The sequence below is a fragment of the Amia ocellicauda genome, chromosome 5 (assembly GCF_036373705.1).
Source record: "Amia ocellicauda isolate fAmiCal2 chromosome 5, fAmiCal2.hap1, whole genome shotgun sequence".
In the NCBI taxonomy this organism is placed as follows: Eukaryota; Metazoa; Chordata; class Actinopteri; order Amiiformes; family Amiidae; genus Amia; species Amia ocellicauda.
The window spans coordinates 13,871,672-13,887,161 of record NC_089854.1 but is presented as its reverse complement, the minus strand read 5'-3'; the positions used below and the strand labels follow the sequence as shown (position 1 = coordinate 13,887,161).

Here is a 15,490-nt window from a genome sequence, read left to right as displayed (position 1 = left end):
ATTCAAATGTGCATTGAACATTTGGGCAGTTTGGGGAGGGGGGTTATATATATATATATATATATATACAAGCCTGTGTGTATTTCTTGCTTTCTCATATGCAAATATTAACACGGTGACACTTTATTCCGATTAAACCTTCCAGAAAATACTAGTGCATGGCTTTCAAACACCTGCATTCGCACCTGTCTCGTAATAGGTGTTTTATTGGGATTTATTTATTTATGTGCCGACAGCGATGCAGTGCTCACGTTAAACACACACACACACAAGAGGTGATTAAATGGCTTTATCCGCAAGCAGCTGGGCGAAAGGAGGGGAGGGGAAGAGTCCAATAGCTTAACTGTCAAGGAAAACTTGCATCAATAATTGTGCACGGTTGCTCGCCTGCCTGCAGCGGGACTCCTTCACTTGTGCTGAAGCCGTTCCTAGTTTAGTGCGCAGTTCATTTCAAGGGAGGGAAGCAACAGCGCTGTCGTAGCCAACCCGGAGCGACTCGATGGTGAATCCCTGCCGACTTTCATGCTGCATATCCTAGTCTAGACTTTCACATCAGCAGCCCGTGTGCAGTTTCTCTGACCCGCCTGGCATTTTCCACAAGGAGAACAATGGAACTGTCTCTTATGGCTGCGCAGGTAAGAATACGATGCCCACTCTCTCAACACACAACCCCTATTTGTAAGTCATGCTTCGGTGTTGTGTACTGTATCACATTTTATAAACGGTTACGATTTAAGCCATTCATGCATGTGTGTGTGTGTGTGTGTGTGTGTGTGTGTGTATTTGTTTATCCTTAAAAACATACGCGAGGTATGCGACATCAGTCTGCAGTGCTTTTCTCTCAAGTCTGAACTTGCCAACGACGGTCGTGCCCGCTGGCATCAGGTGACTGGGCACCTTGATTAGTATCCTGCGCAGTTAACATAAAACACGATCATTAAAACATGTATATTTACTGTCCACTATGGCTATTATCTGCATCTGAGGTGGGTGCATTGCTGGTATAGTGCGTAAAAGAAAGCGAAACTAATCCTACACTATTTTGGTGTGCGTTTTTTAATTATCTAATGTATGCGTTTTATTGTTTCCAAAGAGATTATTTGGCAGCTACGTTTTTCAGTGAATGTTGATAGAAGTTGTTCGTGTGTCGTACTTTGTGTAAAATTAGATGCGATGTAATTTCGTGCGTATAGCAGGTAACTTTGTCATTTTTACACCGGTACAATAAACAAAGCTTAAATGCAGGGGGAACACGCTTTGCTGACCGGACCTTTTCTCATACAATTGGAAAACACGTGTTTCTTTATAGGCGTTTTACATGATTGAGTAGCTAGTGCGTTGTAACTGTTCATCTTTGTCAGGTTTCCAACAGAAAACCACATGACTGTATGTGTGGTTAACCTCAGCCAGTCAGCTACTTGCACCTGTGCCCCTGTAAAGTAAATGCGTTGATTGCAAAATGACCAGGATAGATGCATATCGTACTAAAATAAAATATGTATTATGGATTTTTACAGTGTTTACCAGTATGTATCCTTGTGGAAGACTACTAACTCTATTAACATTTTATTAAAAAGGCAGAAGGCACTTTTAAGACCCTGTACAAACTGAGGCAAGAGACAGATTAAACTGTGTAATTGCCCAGATCCTTGAAAAGAGCAGAGGAGGTGTGCAAAGTTAGTGATTTACTGTGGCTCTAATAAAGGTGATTAAATGGCTACAAACCATAGTCAACAAATACAGACATCTAAATAAATAGCTATCATTTTCTAACCAGCACTCAACTTGCTGCTGATTCAGTTCAGTAATTATATCAAAAGAAAGCCCAAAGAGATGTCTGTGAGCAGCTGATACTGAGGTAATGTGAGTTGTGCATTTGTAACAGTAAAACCTGGAGGTGCAAACAGGATAGTTTATAGTAGATTTATAGACTTACCTTAACCCACTTGAAATTGTAGGAGATGAAGGAGAGCAAACATGAGAAACTTGCATAAATATGCTCTTGAAAATGATTCTGAACCATGCCTATAGTTTGTGCAGCTGTAATTGTATTTCAGAAAGATTTCCAGGTAGCCTCTTGATTTTCACCAAATGATTATGTATAAATGTTCATGTTCCAGTTTTGTTAAAATATTTTAAAATTGAGTCTCATCAGATTTGTGCCATGTTTTGCTTTTATTTAAATTCTGCAGTATTTAATTTTAGTTTTGTAAGCATTACATGGTTTTCTTTTTCATCTGATCGTTTCAACTGTTTCTGTGACTGGTCTCAAAAATAAAATAGGAAAGCCATACTACTAAAAAAAATACTTTCAAAGCAACATAATGCAGACTAGGAAAAGTTTGTATACATATTTTTAAGATCCTTATTGATTATAGATTTATACATTTATTTTCAGTGTTCAGGACCAGATTCAATTTTTTAAAGGTAAAATAAAATGTGCATCTACTGCTAAACAAAAAGCAAAGTCAAATCTTGAATGCTAAGCAAGCATAGATTATATTTCTTAACAGACAATTGTTACAGTAAATCACAATTAACATACAATTTCCCATTTTTTCAGCTGGGTTTATACTGGAGTAATCTAGGTTAAGTACCTTGCTCAAGGATACAAGAACAGTGTCTGCCACTGGGGATTGAACCCATGGCCCACCTCTCCAGAGTCCAGAGCCCAAACCACTGCTACACACTGCTGTCCTACATGGGTGCACCTCCATATATCTGGAGTGATTGTACATTCTTTTCATAGCAGTACTAATTTGCTGTATCTCATGAGTACTGACTTACGGTTAAATAGAATACAGGGTAAGAAAATGTTTTGAAACTGATCTGGCAGGTGCCTCTTGTAAATAAAAAAAATAAAAATAAAACACTGAACAGAGGCAATTGTGTTGTTTTGCAGGTGGTAAGCTGATGGGATGTTCATTAAAAAATAATTATGACATGATATTGGGGAAAAATGAATGATAATAATAAAATATATGTTGCCCAGACACATTGAGTATATTGTTGCACATTGCTGGTTAGTTCAAAACACGGGGGAGTACATCTCTTTGATGTGGATCAAAACACCTTTGAAACTATCTCCAGCGTCCTCATTCATAACCAATGCCTTACTGTGGTCCTGAGAAAATGTTTGAACTTCCCTCCTTGAGGAAATGGTTATTTCATGCTTTTCATTTGCTGCAGAAAACATTGAAGTTTGCTTCAGAACATTTCCTTAGTAGGGTTGGTTGTTGTGTTTCCTAAAAGTCTGGGGACTGGATCAGGTAGAGGAAGGAAAGTGAATTATGTACAGTGTGCATTGCATTTTTATTTTCTTTAATACAGTGAATTGACAGAATACTGACCCTAGGTTATATACCACGTAGATACCTGTTTCATTTAGATTTTTCACAACTGTTGTTTTTTAAGCAGTTTATTTTTTACATTAAGCCCATGGAAGAGGATAAAGAATCTCTGCATTTATTTTTTATATTTTTGCCTGGTGTTGAAATTGTAAAAATCTCTCACTGTCCACAATGAGTAATCAATACTAAACTATTATATTATTGCAAGCATGTAGAGAGATTGCAATTCCTGCCATGATTTTTTTTTTATGGTAACCTCAAAGCCAAGGCTGCTCATATTATTTTTACTGCAGACAAATAGTCTCATTGCCAGGGGTGATCAATAAAGTAGGATTATTGTTTGGTTCTCTCTTCATTAAAGTGCAAGAACAGTTGCTCAGGCTTAATTGGGAACTGGAACAAAATGTCAGGCAGTTTCTGACATTGCATCTTTTCTTGAGATGCAGTTTGAGAACGAAGGATGACTAAACGGATTGGAGTATGTTGGGGAATGGGAAAAGGCCTATAATGTATTTCTTGTGATCTCTTTGAGAAATATAGCACTGAATCCCAATGAGTTTTGTCGGTTTTCACATTTTCAGGAAACAGAAAGTTGTTTCAATTTTATGTATAAAGTTTAACTATTAAAGGAGATCAATACCAGAAATAACAGCTTTAACTCCACCTTTTATAATCAATTAAAAGGCAAGAGCAGTGTTTAGATTAAATTATATTAATATATTATTATGGAAAAGGGAGTGAACAAGCCAGTCTGTAGAAATAATAGTCCTCTTCTTTTTATCAAACTGAACAGCTTGTTCAATACTTGCTGACCCATGCAGAGAAGAACTTAAAGATATGTGTAACCTTTCATTCAGACTTGGTATATTTTTGCATCTTTGGACAGTTATCTTTAAACTTTCTTCATATTGTGTTCTTAAATACATATGGCGGCAGAGTGTGGTGATGGACAGGATGCCTGGGCTCAATCTTCTTAGTCCCTCTCTACAAACAAAATACACTAATTCAAACAAACAAATACACTAGCAATCAATCCAAATTCACAATCAAGTTCCAGTCCATGCAAAAGGTCAATTACCATTGTCTTCCTTTTCCTTTTTCTTTTTCTTTTTCTTTTTCTCAGGTGCTCCTAAGTGCTTATTCATCCCTCAAGGCTCCTAGTGGATGCAGTGCCCTTCTGGGTGGTCATATTGTGCCCCACCCAGCACTGCACCACAATATAGATATACATATAGATGTAGTAGATATAGATATATCTTTAATTTGTTCTTCCTTTCCAGGAAGACAATGAAACATGAGATTAAAATATATACATTAAAGCAATTTTTGTTTATCAATAATGTTACAGATTCACACTTCATTGACTACAAATGTGGAAATATATGCATGGCAATGTTTATATAACCATTTTCCAGGTTTTGTTACAGCATTTTACATAATGCAGTGTTTGTAATGAATTCCAAATCTACATAATTATTCTACAATGAATACCAGAAGCAACAGAAAAAAACAATGTATAATGAAAATAAGGTTTGGAATGATTGTGTAGGCTGGTTCCCACATAGAGCAATTAAGAAAATTGCTTGTTAAAAGTGCCTGGGAACTTGGACTACTGTTGAGGCAAACGCATTTGGATTCTTCTACCATTTCCCTGCAGGGTTGGATGGAGCACCTGGGGTACTCGTATGAACAGGAACACAGATCTGGATATCTGAGTCTGTGTACATCTAGTTGTGAACAATGCCAAATCTAGAGGATCCATCCAGCTTATAATGAGATCTGTTTTCCAAGCCAGAGAACCCCCAGCCTGCTGGCTAGTATGTTCATACCAGTGAAAGTGTCTGTTGGTTCTTGAGCTTAATATCTGCTGTGCCAGGGGTGGTGAAGCAAGTGGTGGGAAACCTGTGAGAGGATTAGTGTGAAGTGGTGGTTAGGGTTATGTTTTATGGTTATGGCTATGCGATGTGCAATATTTTTGCATATGGTTGAAATGTGAAAGGAAGATGCCCGTGTTTTTTTATCCTGCTTAGAGCAACAATACAGTACAGTTAAAGTCAAGGTTACCATTTATTTATTTTTATTTCAAGAGCAAGCACAAGGCAAACCAATAGTCTTACGTAACCTAAAAATATATGTTTGTAATGTTTTTTTGATGTTGTTGTCATTACTCAAGAATGGGAAGAAGAATTGTACCATTGCTTTCTGAACTTTGTGCTGTACCTGGCTTGCTTACACAAAGATATTATCAACAACCAAAATAAATAAATCACAGATGTGTCTGGTTTAAAAGAGACCTTCGGAGCCCCGTTAGAGGCATACTCCACTGACTAAAACATGAATTCTTTATGTAATGTTAACTGCAGTCCCTTATCTAAAAAGAGGGGAAGGGAGTTTTCTTAACACATTTTGAGCTGTTATTCACAGCCTAAATGGGAATCCAGATAAAGGTTCAGGATTGTATATATAAGGCCATTTTCTAAAACAATACCTCATGCTGAGAATGCAAGCTCAACACAGTGCACTTAAGGGAATTCTTGTTAAAATATCAGTGGGTATTGCTGAGTACTTCCTTTCTCCATTATCTTGTGTTTGTCCTGATTCTCAGAAACTCAGGGATCCACTTCAGATGAAGAACTGAACTGTTTTTCGCCTAGGTTTTGATAATCATCCATAACAGAATGAGGCAGTAGTCCACTTTTGAAAGAACACATGCTAGATTGTTCCTACTATTAATAATACCTCTAGGATCGCTGTATAAGGATAATTATAATAATGCAATTGGATTCAAAGGCACAGTCATTAAAAGCCCCTGATTTCCAGTTAGAAACTATAAAGTCAAAATAACCAGTGGTATAATCTGTAAGGTTATGAATGCATTAGATTATACATTTCTCATCAATTTTCATTTGCATCTCAATTTCTAAGGCCTTACAAGTTAGTTCAGTAGTCTTGATAATTGCAGGACAGACTTACATGATTCTATATAAAGTGCTTGCTTTTTCCTTTATTCGATAATCCTTCCCAATGAGAGAGAGGATTTATGTGGTGTGTTTCTGTGTAGGGCATCTCCATCCTGGTGATTATTTTAATTGCTAATGATTCATTCAAAATACTAAGCTAGTTTAATCCGGGGGAAACAAGAATTAAAAAACGTGTGCTTTAATTGTTTAATCGGTACATCTTGAAAGAATTGTGTAAAACCCAAGCCAAATTGACTGTACGTTGCAATTGTGTATTCATCTTCCTTTTTTAATCTATACATGCACAGAGGATACTGTATTTTTCAAGCTTAAGCACCCTACTAGTGGCCCAGTATTCTAAGAGTTTAACTTTAATTTAACATTCTCCTTGACTGAGAACAAAACTACAAAACTAGCAAAAACTAGGATTTAAAGTACACCATTTGCCACAGTAAATGGGACAGTTTTTTCCCATGGTTTTCTTGTGGTTACACCATGCATGTACAGCGTTTTGCCATGATTTTCTTAGTGCTGTGTTTTTCCCATGGTATACTATAGTAAAGCAATTAACTGCTTGTTACTTATATTGGTTTTGTGGCTCGGTTGAAAAATTCCAGTAAAGTTCCCATTCAAGTAATGGGTCTGAAGCATGAGGCGTGGATGGTGGCTCTTTCCCAATTAAGCAAGAATCACAAGAGGTCACTAATGCCTTCTGCGTCTCCTTTATCACTCATCAGTGGGAATTTGATTAAATGTTCTTGCTGTTAAGCACCCAGTAATAGATATTTAATCACTTTTATTTTTCCTTTGGTAGTAGTTAATTATCTAGTGATAGAAAAGTTAATTGAATCCTTAATTTAGGACATCAGGGCACGTGTAACAAAGCATCTGTTCCGTTCCAAAAAAAAATCTCTTTTTTTTAAGGGTAACAGTCATGCCTGATATATCTGTTTATGTGTGTGTATGAGAGAGAGAGAGTCTTAGGAGCAACCTGCATCATTGAGGGTGTGATACGAGTTCTTGGCCATGCCATTAGTTTTGCCTGAGATGCTACCTCTGATGGAGTGCATTAATAAGCATGTAAGATGGGAATATGATCGAGCAGACCGATCTCACTACCCTGAAAACAGATCTTGTCTTGCAAAGGGCCCCCCTCAGCCAGTCGAGATGTCAGCGCTTGATATCGAGCGGGCTAGAATCGTCGTGAGATACTGGCTGAGATCCAAACTCAGGTTGATAGAACCTTGGCGTGATTTGAATTCTGCTGGCAGTAATCCATCTTCAGGTGAGTCAATGCTTCTTTGCTGCTATAGAAAAAGCTATGTGCTCTTACTTGAAGCCCAAAATATAAAATAACTCTAATTGCAGTCTTATGTATTTTGTTTTTTAAATTCATGTTGAGTGTAGAAACAGTTAAACTCATCCATTATTTAGGCCTTGGGGATGTTACTTGCAGTTCCCCAGTTTCCATGCAGGGAGAGTCTTTAGGAACAAGTGGAATTGTGTTCTTTCCTAGGCAATTTAACCTCCTGTTTGATACTTATGCTGACAATTAAGCTTATTCCTTTCACATTACACCTGGCACATCAGTCACTGTGCATACATGTTGGCCTGCAGACAGTACCCCGTTCTGCCTGTTGTGGGTGAGTGGCATACCTTGAGTTTGGTGGTCCTGTCCTGTCCATGCTCTTGACTTAGGTTTATAGGAGAAACACCCTCTGACACAATGTCATCAGTGTTCCTACTATTCAGTTGGAAGAGGTTATCTGTAAACGAAAAAAAACAAGTAATTGCAAATTAAAGGGAAAAAATAAAACAAACTCTTGCTATAAGGTGGTGGTAAAAATATCAACAAAAACCAAGGAATGTTATTACCTAGTATAAATCAACTGGTAACACAGCACTTTAGTGGCAGATGCCTCACAAATAAGCTGTTAACACTGAATCAAAAGCCCACAAAGCAGATTGAGGGCAGTCAACCTCTTTGTTAATAACATGCCATGAATCAGTGCTGGTTGTCAGTTGTCACCATGATAACGACACTCTATAAATACCCTCGTTAATATATTCCAGGTAATAAAGAATTTATAAAAAGAATCCACAACCCTTTCAAGTGTGACTGATCACGTTAAGCCCATTTTAATTCTGAGGTGTTTTTTCCTTCCTCCCCCCCTTCACCATCACCGCCTCTCTCCATTCTGCCACCAAATCTAATTTATCACTCACGGCTTTTGGCCTGAAATGTCATGAGCTGGGCGAAAACTGTACCCAATGGTTAGAAAGAACTTTGTAGATCTACAACCCTGTTGACCACATAACAGATGGACTATAAATCATTGTTGCAGATAAGCTTTAGGCTAACAGACAATAAGTCTTTTTTTTATTTTTTCCTTCTAATTTCTCAAAGCCTAGCATATTATTCTTCTATGCTCCAAGGACTATAAGGCCTAAAGCATTAATAATGAAACAAAATGAGTCATGCAGTAGCCGAGTAAGATCAGAGAACAAAATGGGAGGAATATGTTAATAGAATATGGAAATTGCTCATTGTCAAGTCTTAGAACAGTAAACACAGATACTTAGTGGATGCTGTTTCGAGGCTGTGATTTACTCTTGGTGGCACCGCTGATATTTTTTTTCACATCTTTGTGTTCCTGCTTGAATCGCTAGGTATTTTCATATGAATCTCCTGCATCATGCTCTGGAGGTTTAATTGAGTGAGTCTTAGATGTTAATCCGTTATATTCTTCAGAGATCATTTTGTCAGGATCACCTAATACGTTGTGCATCTCTTTGCAAGTTTGTGAAATTAACCACTTTCAAATCTCCTGTTTATCTATTTATTTATTTATTTATTTATTTATTGTTTTCCTTCAAGCTTTTTAAAAATGTTTCCCAAACATAATCGGTGAAACACATTTGCAAGGGTTTTGGGACATTTCCCAGACCATTAGTTTTTGGGGTTTGTTGACTTAACGGTTTGTCTGCAGAAACTGAGCTTGAATTAATACACTTTACACAAGTAGTAATGATCTTTTCTACAGAGTGCTTTTATTCATTCTGGGAGAGAAAGAGTTTGACCCAAAGTGCAATCAAGCAATCAACAAGTAATTGCAAATCATTTAGTTGTCGAATTCCAAAGCACAGCAATTGCTAAATAAATGCAGCAAACAAATGTGATTATGTACAAAGTCATAATACACAAAAAAAACATTAACCAAAAACAATGTTATTATATATTTCAGTAGCCTATCGTACTTGTCATCAATTGTTCAAGCTGTTTTACTGCCTTTGTAGCAATACAGCAGCTGCAGGAAAACTAGATATGTTTAAAAGCATGAAAACACTTATTTTTCATACCAAGATTTTACCAAATCTATGAGTATCAGTTATATAGCTTAATAAATGACACTTTATTAGGCTACAGCTTTTTCATGGTTGGATTTCTGACTGCTCCAGCTGTGTTAAAGGCTGTAATTAACATAATTACACTGTCTGCATGTCTTAATTAAATCACAGATTACTGATAATGCAGAAAAAAGCACACAATATTGTTCTAGCAGAAAGTAGACATGAGGTAACAGATGCCACACAATGGAAAGAACAGAACATTTACGCTGGAACCGTATGTAACCTTTGTATAGATCCTAGTTAAAACCCCAAAGATCAGGATTACTGACCTCAATAAAACAACAAAATCTATCTTTGTTCAGTGCAGTTAATGGTCCTTAAACAAATTGATTTTCTTTCCAAACTGTAGTCTATATACTTCCTTAAGCTAATGTTGGTGATCACTGAACTTTGTCTATATTCTTAGGGAATATTTGTATAAAAATACAGAGTAATACCTAACTGGGTGTCTTGCATAAAGACTAAGACTGGGACAAGCCCATAGTGAGAACCTAGGCATTATCAGAACTCAAGATCAGTTCTGGGATGTGTATTTTATACAGAAAAATATTCCTTGGTACATTCGCCAGACTAGAAAGGGTATTAATTTAATTCAGTCTTGCAGTTAATGTCCCCTTTCCTAAATTTAATTGAAGAGAAAAAAAATACGGCGCAAAATTGCAAGTAGATTTAGAAGCATGAAAATAAAAAAATCATACTTATTCAACCTGAACAGTGTCAGTTATTCTGTATTGCATTGCTATTCATTTGCATGTGCCACGCATTCTGACAAATCATTCACAGCTGTAAGTTACCTATATTTATTTATTGTATTATTATTATAAGTTGGACATTGGTTCTGATAAAAATGTACAGACAAGCATGCTTTTAACATGTCACCGTATATCCTACAGCTTCACAGTGAAGATTTTGGCTCTCAGCCGAACTCATTACTTCATATTATCTTAGTGATTATTGTGTTTATGTACATCTGGTGGTTTGTGGTACATTCGCTGTGATTCAGTCCTTCTAATGGCCTTTTCTTAATGTTTAAGTCCGCCTAGCAGACTGAATAATTATAACTCCCAAAGCGGAGTCAGTGTCATTAATAGTCTGGCAAGAAAACCACTGCTGATCTGCAATTTAGTCCACAAATTGTCAGTGCAAAATAAAACATAAAAAGAACATTACTCTCTGTAGTTTGAAAATGTTACATTGAAATAAGCCATATTCCCAAACTACCCATTCTGGTGACACTGTGATGCGGCTCTGGTTTGTGTGGAAACTTTCATATATTATGATGCAAATCATATATCAACAAGTTTAAATTCTTTAAAACCCAAAGTATATAATTTTGCAATTTCAAAATGGGAAATACATTGTCCATTGTACATTGTCCTGTGTGTATCCAGTGTGTAACCTTTTCTTCATCGTATAGCTTTTCTAATTCTTTCCCCTTTTATAGTTGTTGCCTGAAAAAGAAAGATGATAAAAAGGTAAAGGTAAAAGATAACCTAATATCTGCAATATGTTAGTATTGTACTGTCCAGTAACATTTTATTCATGGTCTGTTTTTAGGAGAAGGTATGTTTCCTTGAAGCAAAGTCATAAAACAGCTATAATATAACTTGTAACATAATATACCGCTGCTAGGACAAAGGTGACGTAGAAGGCTATAAACTTAGCTCCAGATCTTTTTGCTAATGAGCCGCTGTTTAAGCAATTGTACCAGAGTTTGGAATTTATTCACAGCGTAAGTGCTTAGAGATGACAGTCAGTAAAGTTCCCCATTGTGATCAGCTTGACCGAACATGACGTTTTCAGGCACCGAGGAACTGAAGATAAATGGACTTTGCTTGTTCTTTACATTGCAACCAGGGAGATGTATATTGCCTGTGGTTGGTGGGGGTGTTGGCAAGTTGGGCATACATTCAATGTTATATTGTAGCTCTGGTAAACCCAAGTGATTAACATGGAATTAAAAGAGAGCGAGAGAGAGAAAATACATTTATATAACTGATAGTTCCATTTAAGAGATTAAATATCAATATGAACAAAGAACAGACATATTTTAGTCCTGTTTGCAAATAATACTGTTTCCAGATGTCAGATAATCTAAAAAAAAACAGAATAATGGATATAATGTTGTACTCATCTGCCTCACTGCCTGAAAGAGGATTGGAAAGATTGAGGCCATTGTTATATCAGAGGTTCAATGTAGAGCTTGTTGCACCATGCTCTGAAATGATGTGTTGCATTGTAATTCACCTTGTTTAGTCCTTTCTGTTTTGTAGACCATAATCGCAGGCACTGAACATCTGTATCAAATGGCAGCTTCTTTAGAGTAATTCCCACTGTCAAGCACTTCCTCCTGCTAAACAATACACAAAAACTACAAAGACACTGTATATTCCATAAGGGAATTCCGTTCAATAGAACTAAGAGGTTCATGTAGCTTTTGTTTTTTTTTGGGCCAAAGAATAACACCTGACAGATTATTATGAGATCTTTGAAATCAACTTCTGTCATTTAAGAGGAATTTCAAATTCTTTTTTCCACCATGCTGTGTAGTGCAGTTCATCTTGCACTGCTGTGCAAATTAATTTGATACGTTTTAATATGCATATACCATTTCATATTATTTTAATCATGAGATTACAATTTGTTAACGTTACAGTATGTATGAATCAGAATGTTCGTTTATATTGCAAAATCATAAATTTTGTCTTTATTTATTTCATCTGCTAAAATAATTTCTTTGCCTTCTTTTTGGCAAGATTGTTTTCTCCAACGGAAAAATGTTTGAAGTCTGGTCTACTTCTTGTGGAATAAGATTTTCAGAGTTATCAATGTACAAAGCCCTACCCTATTAAAATCAGTACCCTGTATATGTAAATAAAAGACAGATGCATTGTTGTAAAACTTGAGAATTCCATTTTATGTGTAGGTGTTTTTTTTTTTTTACATGACAGTGCTCTATATCAAGTAACAAACCATAACCTCCATGAAGAAGCAGAATCACTATTCCCAGGTAGGCTGGAATGATAAGTGCAGTGTCAGTGAGTTAATGAACCTTTGATGTCCCTGCCATTTTCTCATGGCACATATTGATATGGACTGTTTTTACTCTATCCCTAGAGGAATAAAACTAAGAGGCTCAATTTGTAACCAGTTACATACAATAGTAATGGGAGCAAGACTTCTTATTGTGTAGCACACCATTAACTTGTGCTGTAAGCATGGCCAAGGGCCAAATTAAGCCCGTAGTCCTGCTTCTCAGAGTGAGAGTTGGGGCAAATGCAAATGAAAATTAAGTCAAGGTAATTGGTACAGACACGGTAGCTAACGGGCTGACTGGAAGGGTGAAAATGTGATCCAATAATGTGGAATATGGCTGTACATCATGAGAGCCCAAATCCTCCATTTATTAGCATCCTGACAAGCCACCATATTCACACTACAAAACCAACAGAGTCCTGTTTCTGTGGTTGGCACTTGAGGGTCCAGTGTGCTTAAGCTGAGGGTGAGAAGACAAAATGACCTTTTGGGAAAAGTATTGTTTCATTATTTTTTTCTCTTTAAACTCTTCTCATCAGCTCCCAGCTTAAATAACTGTTTAGGCAAAGCAGTGGGATATAAACTATAAATAATAGCAGACAATAATAATAAACAATTATTATGAAGGTGGACTTTTGGTATAATTGCCCTGCTGTCAAAACATTTGAAGAAATGTGTGCTCACACACACACTCACATACACACACAAATAAACAGATGAATAAAGCAAAACTATTACCGAATTCATCAAAAGAGGTGGAAAAAATGGGATCATTAGCTAAATGATCCCACAAAATCACATCATCTTCTGGTATCTCATTTGAATGTCATTATGCTTCTTCAGGGCAATATGGGGTACTTTGAATCCTGGAACAAAAAACAAATCAACTAGAGGAGCAGGTTAGAAACTGAAAAACTAATATACAACACATAAAACTTCAGTTCTAGCATGGTGCACTTTTTTTGTTCTCCTTGTTTACATTAAATAAAATTAATAGCTTGGGGCCCTAAAACGCATTAATCCTTGGGCCGAATATTGTCATTAAATGGCTCCTAAAAGAATGCATTTGTAGCTTACTTTGACCAACGTCTGCCCCATAATTGGGTTACTTTTCATTTATTTTTCAGTTTTCCAATGAGGTAAAAATGATCTATTAGCCTGGGGGTACGAGCCTGCCAACCTGTTCCATGGTTAGCTTTACTGAACTGTAACAAAACACTAATACATCAAAGCAAAGGCAGCTGTTTAATTGTTCAACATCTGTCTTATTTTTGTTGGGGGTGGGGGGGGTCGAATTTGGTGAACATCAATACTGTTATGTAGGAAATGTAAATAGTTACTTTCACGCCCAATACGTTTTTATAAACCCAACAGTGTATGTATTTGTTTGTTTATTTAAGAAATATTGTGGTGGTGGAATGCTTATATACGTTTACTGTTAGAGACCAGTGGTAGTGGGGAGTATCTCAATTTTGTAAGATTGCAATTATTAAAAGACCGACAGGTAAGATCTTTTAGATAATTTACAATGTATTGTACTGTTGTTGGTGCATGCACACACAGTCGAACATTTGTTCTTTGTCAGTTCAACAAGCCTGGAATCTGCCAATATTAGACACTTCAGACATAGGTCACTTAACCCTAAGATGCAAAATTGCAAAGAACAAACCTAATCTTCACAGGAAAACTATCAAGCATTTACTGAAGAGTGCCACATTTTTTCTCCTTTTTCCAACTCAATGTAGCTCCAGATCAATTTCCCACATTTTATTTTCTGTTCTGCATTTCATTGTATCTTACAAGATTTGCACCTTTTTAATGATTGTTTTAGATAATGTAGACAATCACCTTTTTACTAGATATATAGTTTTTAGCCTTTTTAGATTGTATATAAAAATGATCCTTTCCTGGATTTTTTTTATCACTGTTATTTTAAATTTTACAAAGAACATGGCATTTGGAAGAGATTTTCTTTTTCTCTGCCCTCCTTTGTTTGCATGTGCAGCTCTGAGAGCAGGTCAGTGGAAGCTGACCGTAATCCCTGTGAGGGAATCCAACTCAAATCATCTCCCACTTCAGTCCACTCTCCTGTCCGTTCTTTAACCAACGCTTTAAACGCTTTCTCCATTTTCTTCACAACCCGGAGTGCTGCAGCACCAGAAAGATCAAACCTCCAGGTATTTGGTCTTTTTTCTCTGCCTCTCCCTTTTTTTTTTACTCTCTCTCCCTCCCTGTCTCGGCTTTTTATGTTTCTGTCTTCTAACCACGTGTGTGTTCTCTCCCCCCTTCTCAGTAATTCCAGTCTAGGGGTCCTCGTGTCTTACACAAGTTATCTTCAGAGTGACTGGGTGCATTAGTATAGTCTGTGAGGGAGAAAGTCAAAGCCATTGGGACACTTACTGGATTTGACATGGATATTTGTATTAATGCGATTCATTCGCAAAATGAAAGAGGTACATATATTAGTTGCAGTGTTACTTATGTGTGTAGAATTTGCAGACAATAGATTTCATATAGATCATTTTAACAGTACTGTTAAAGAAGTAATAGATGCATGAATACTTGACAATTGTAAAGGCTTACAATCGTTAATATGTTTCTGATCTTATTCTGTAATGTTCTTTACCAGCTTGAAAAGAAGAGTTTCTGAAATGTAGGTCTCTCTGTAACACTTTATTTTCTTCTTTTATGGTTTGTTTCCTTTGTTCTCTAGTTTTCAAATTGTTTCTTTCT

At 36.5% G+C, this 15,490-nt stretch overlaps 1 protein-coding gene across 3 annotated transcripts in view; it reads left to right on the top strand.

Annotated features, from left to right (window-relative positions):
• Positions 1-307: 307 nt before the first annotated feature.
• Positions 308-15,490, top strand: part of LOC136749536 (uncharacterized protein C14orf132) — a 31,073-nt gene continuing 15,890 nt past the window's right edge. For 2 of the 3 annotated variants that reach the window (XR_010816762.1, XM_066703937.1), the window contains exon 1: positions 308-635. Coding sequence is in view for 2 of the 3 variants with exons in the window: in XM_066703937.1 (XP_066560034.1) it covers positions 609-635 (27 nt within the window). In the remaining variant the exon portion in view is untranslated. The remainder of the gene's footprint in view (positions 636-15,490) is intronic. The other variant, XM_066703938.1, reaches the window with a different exon arrangement.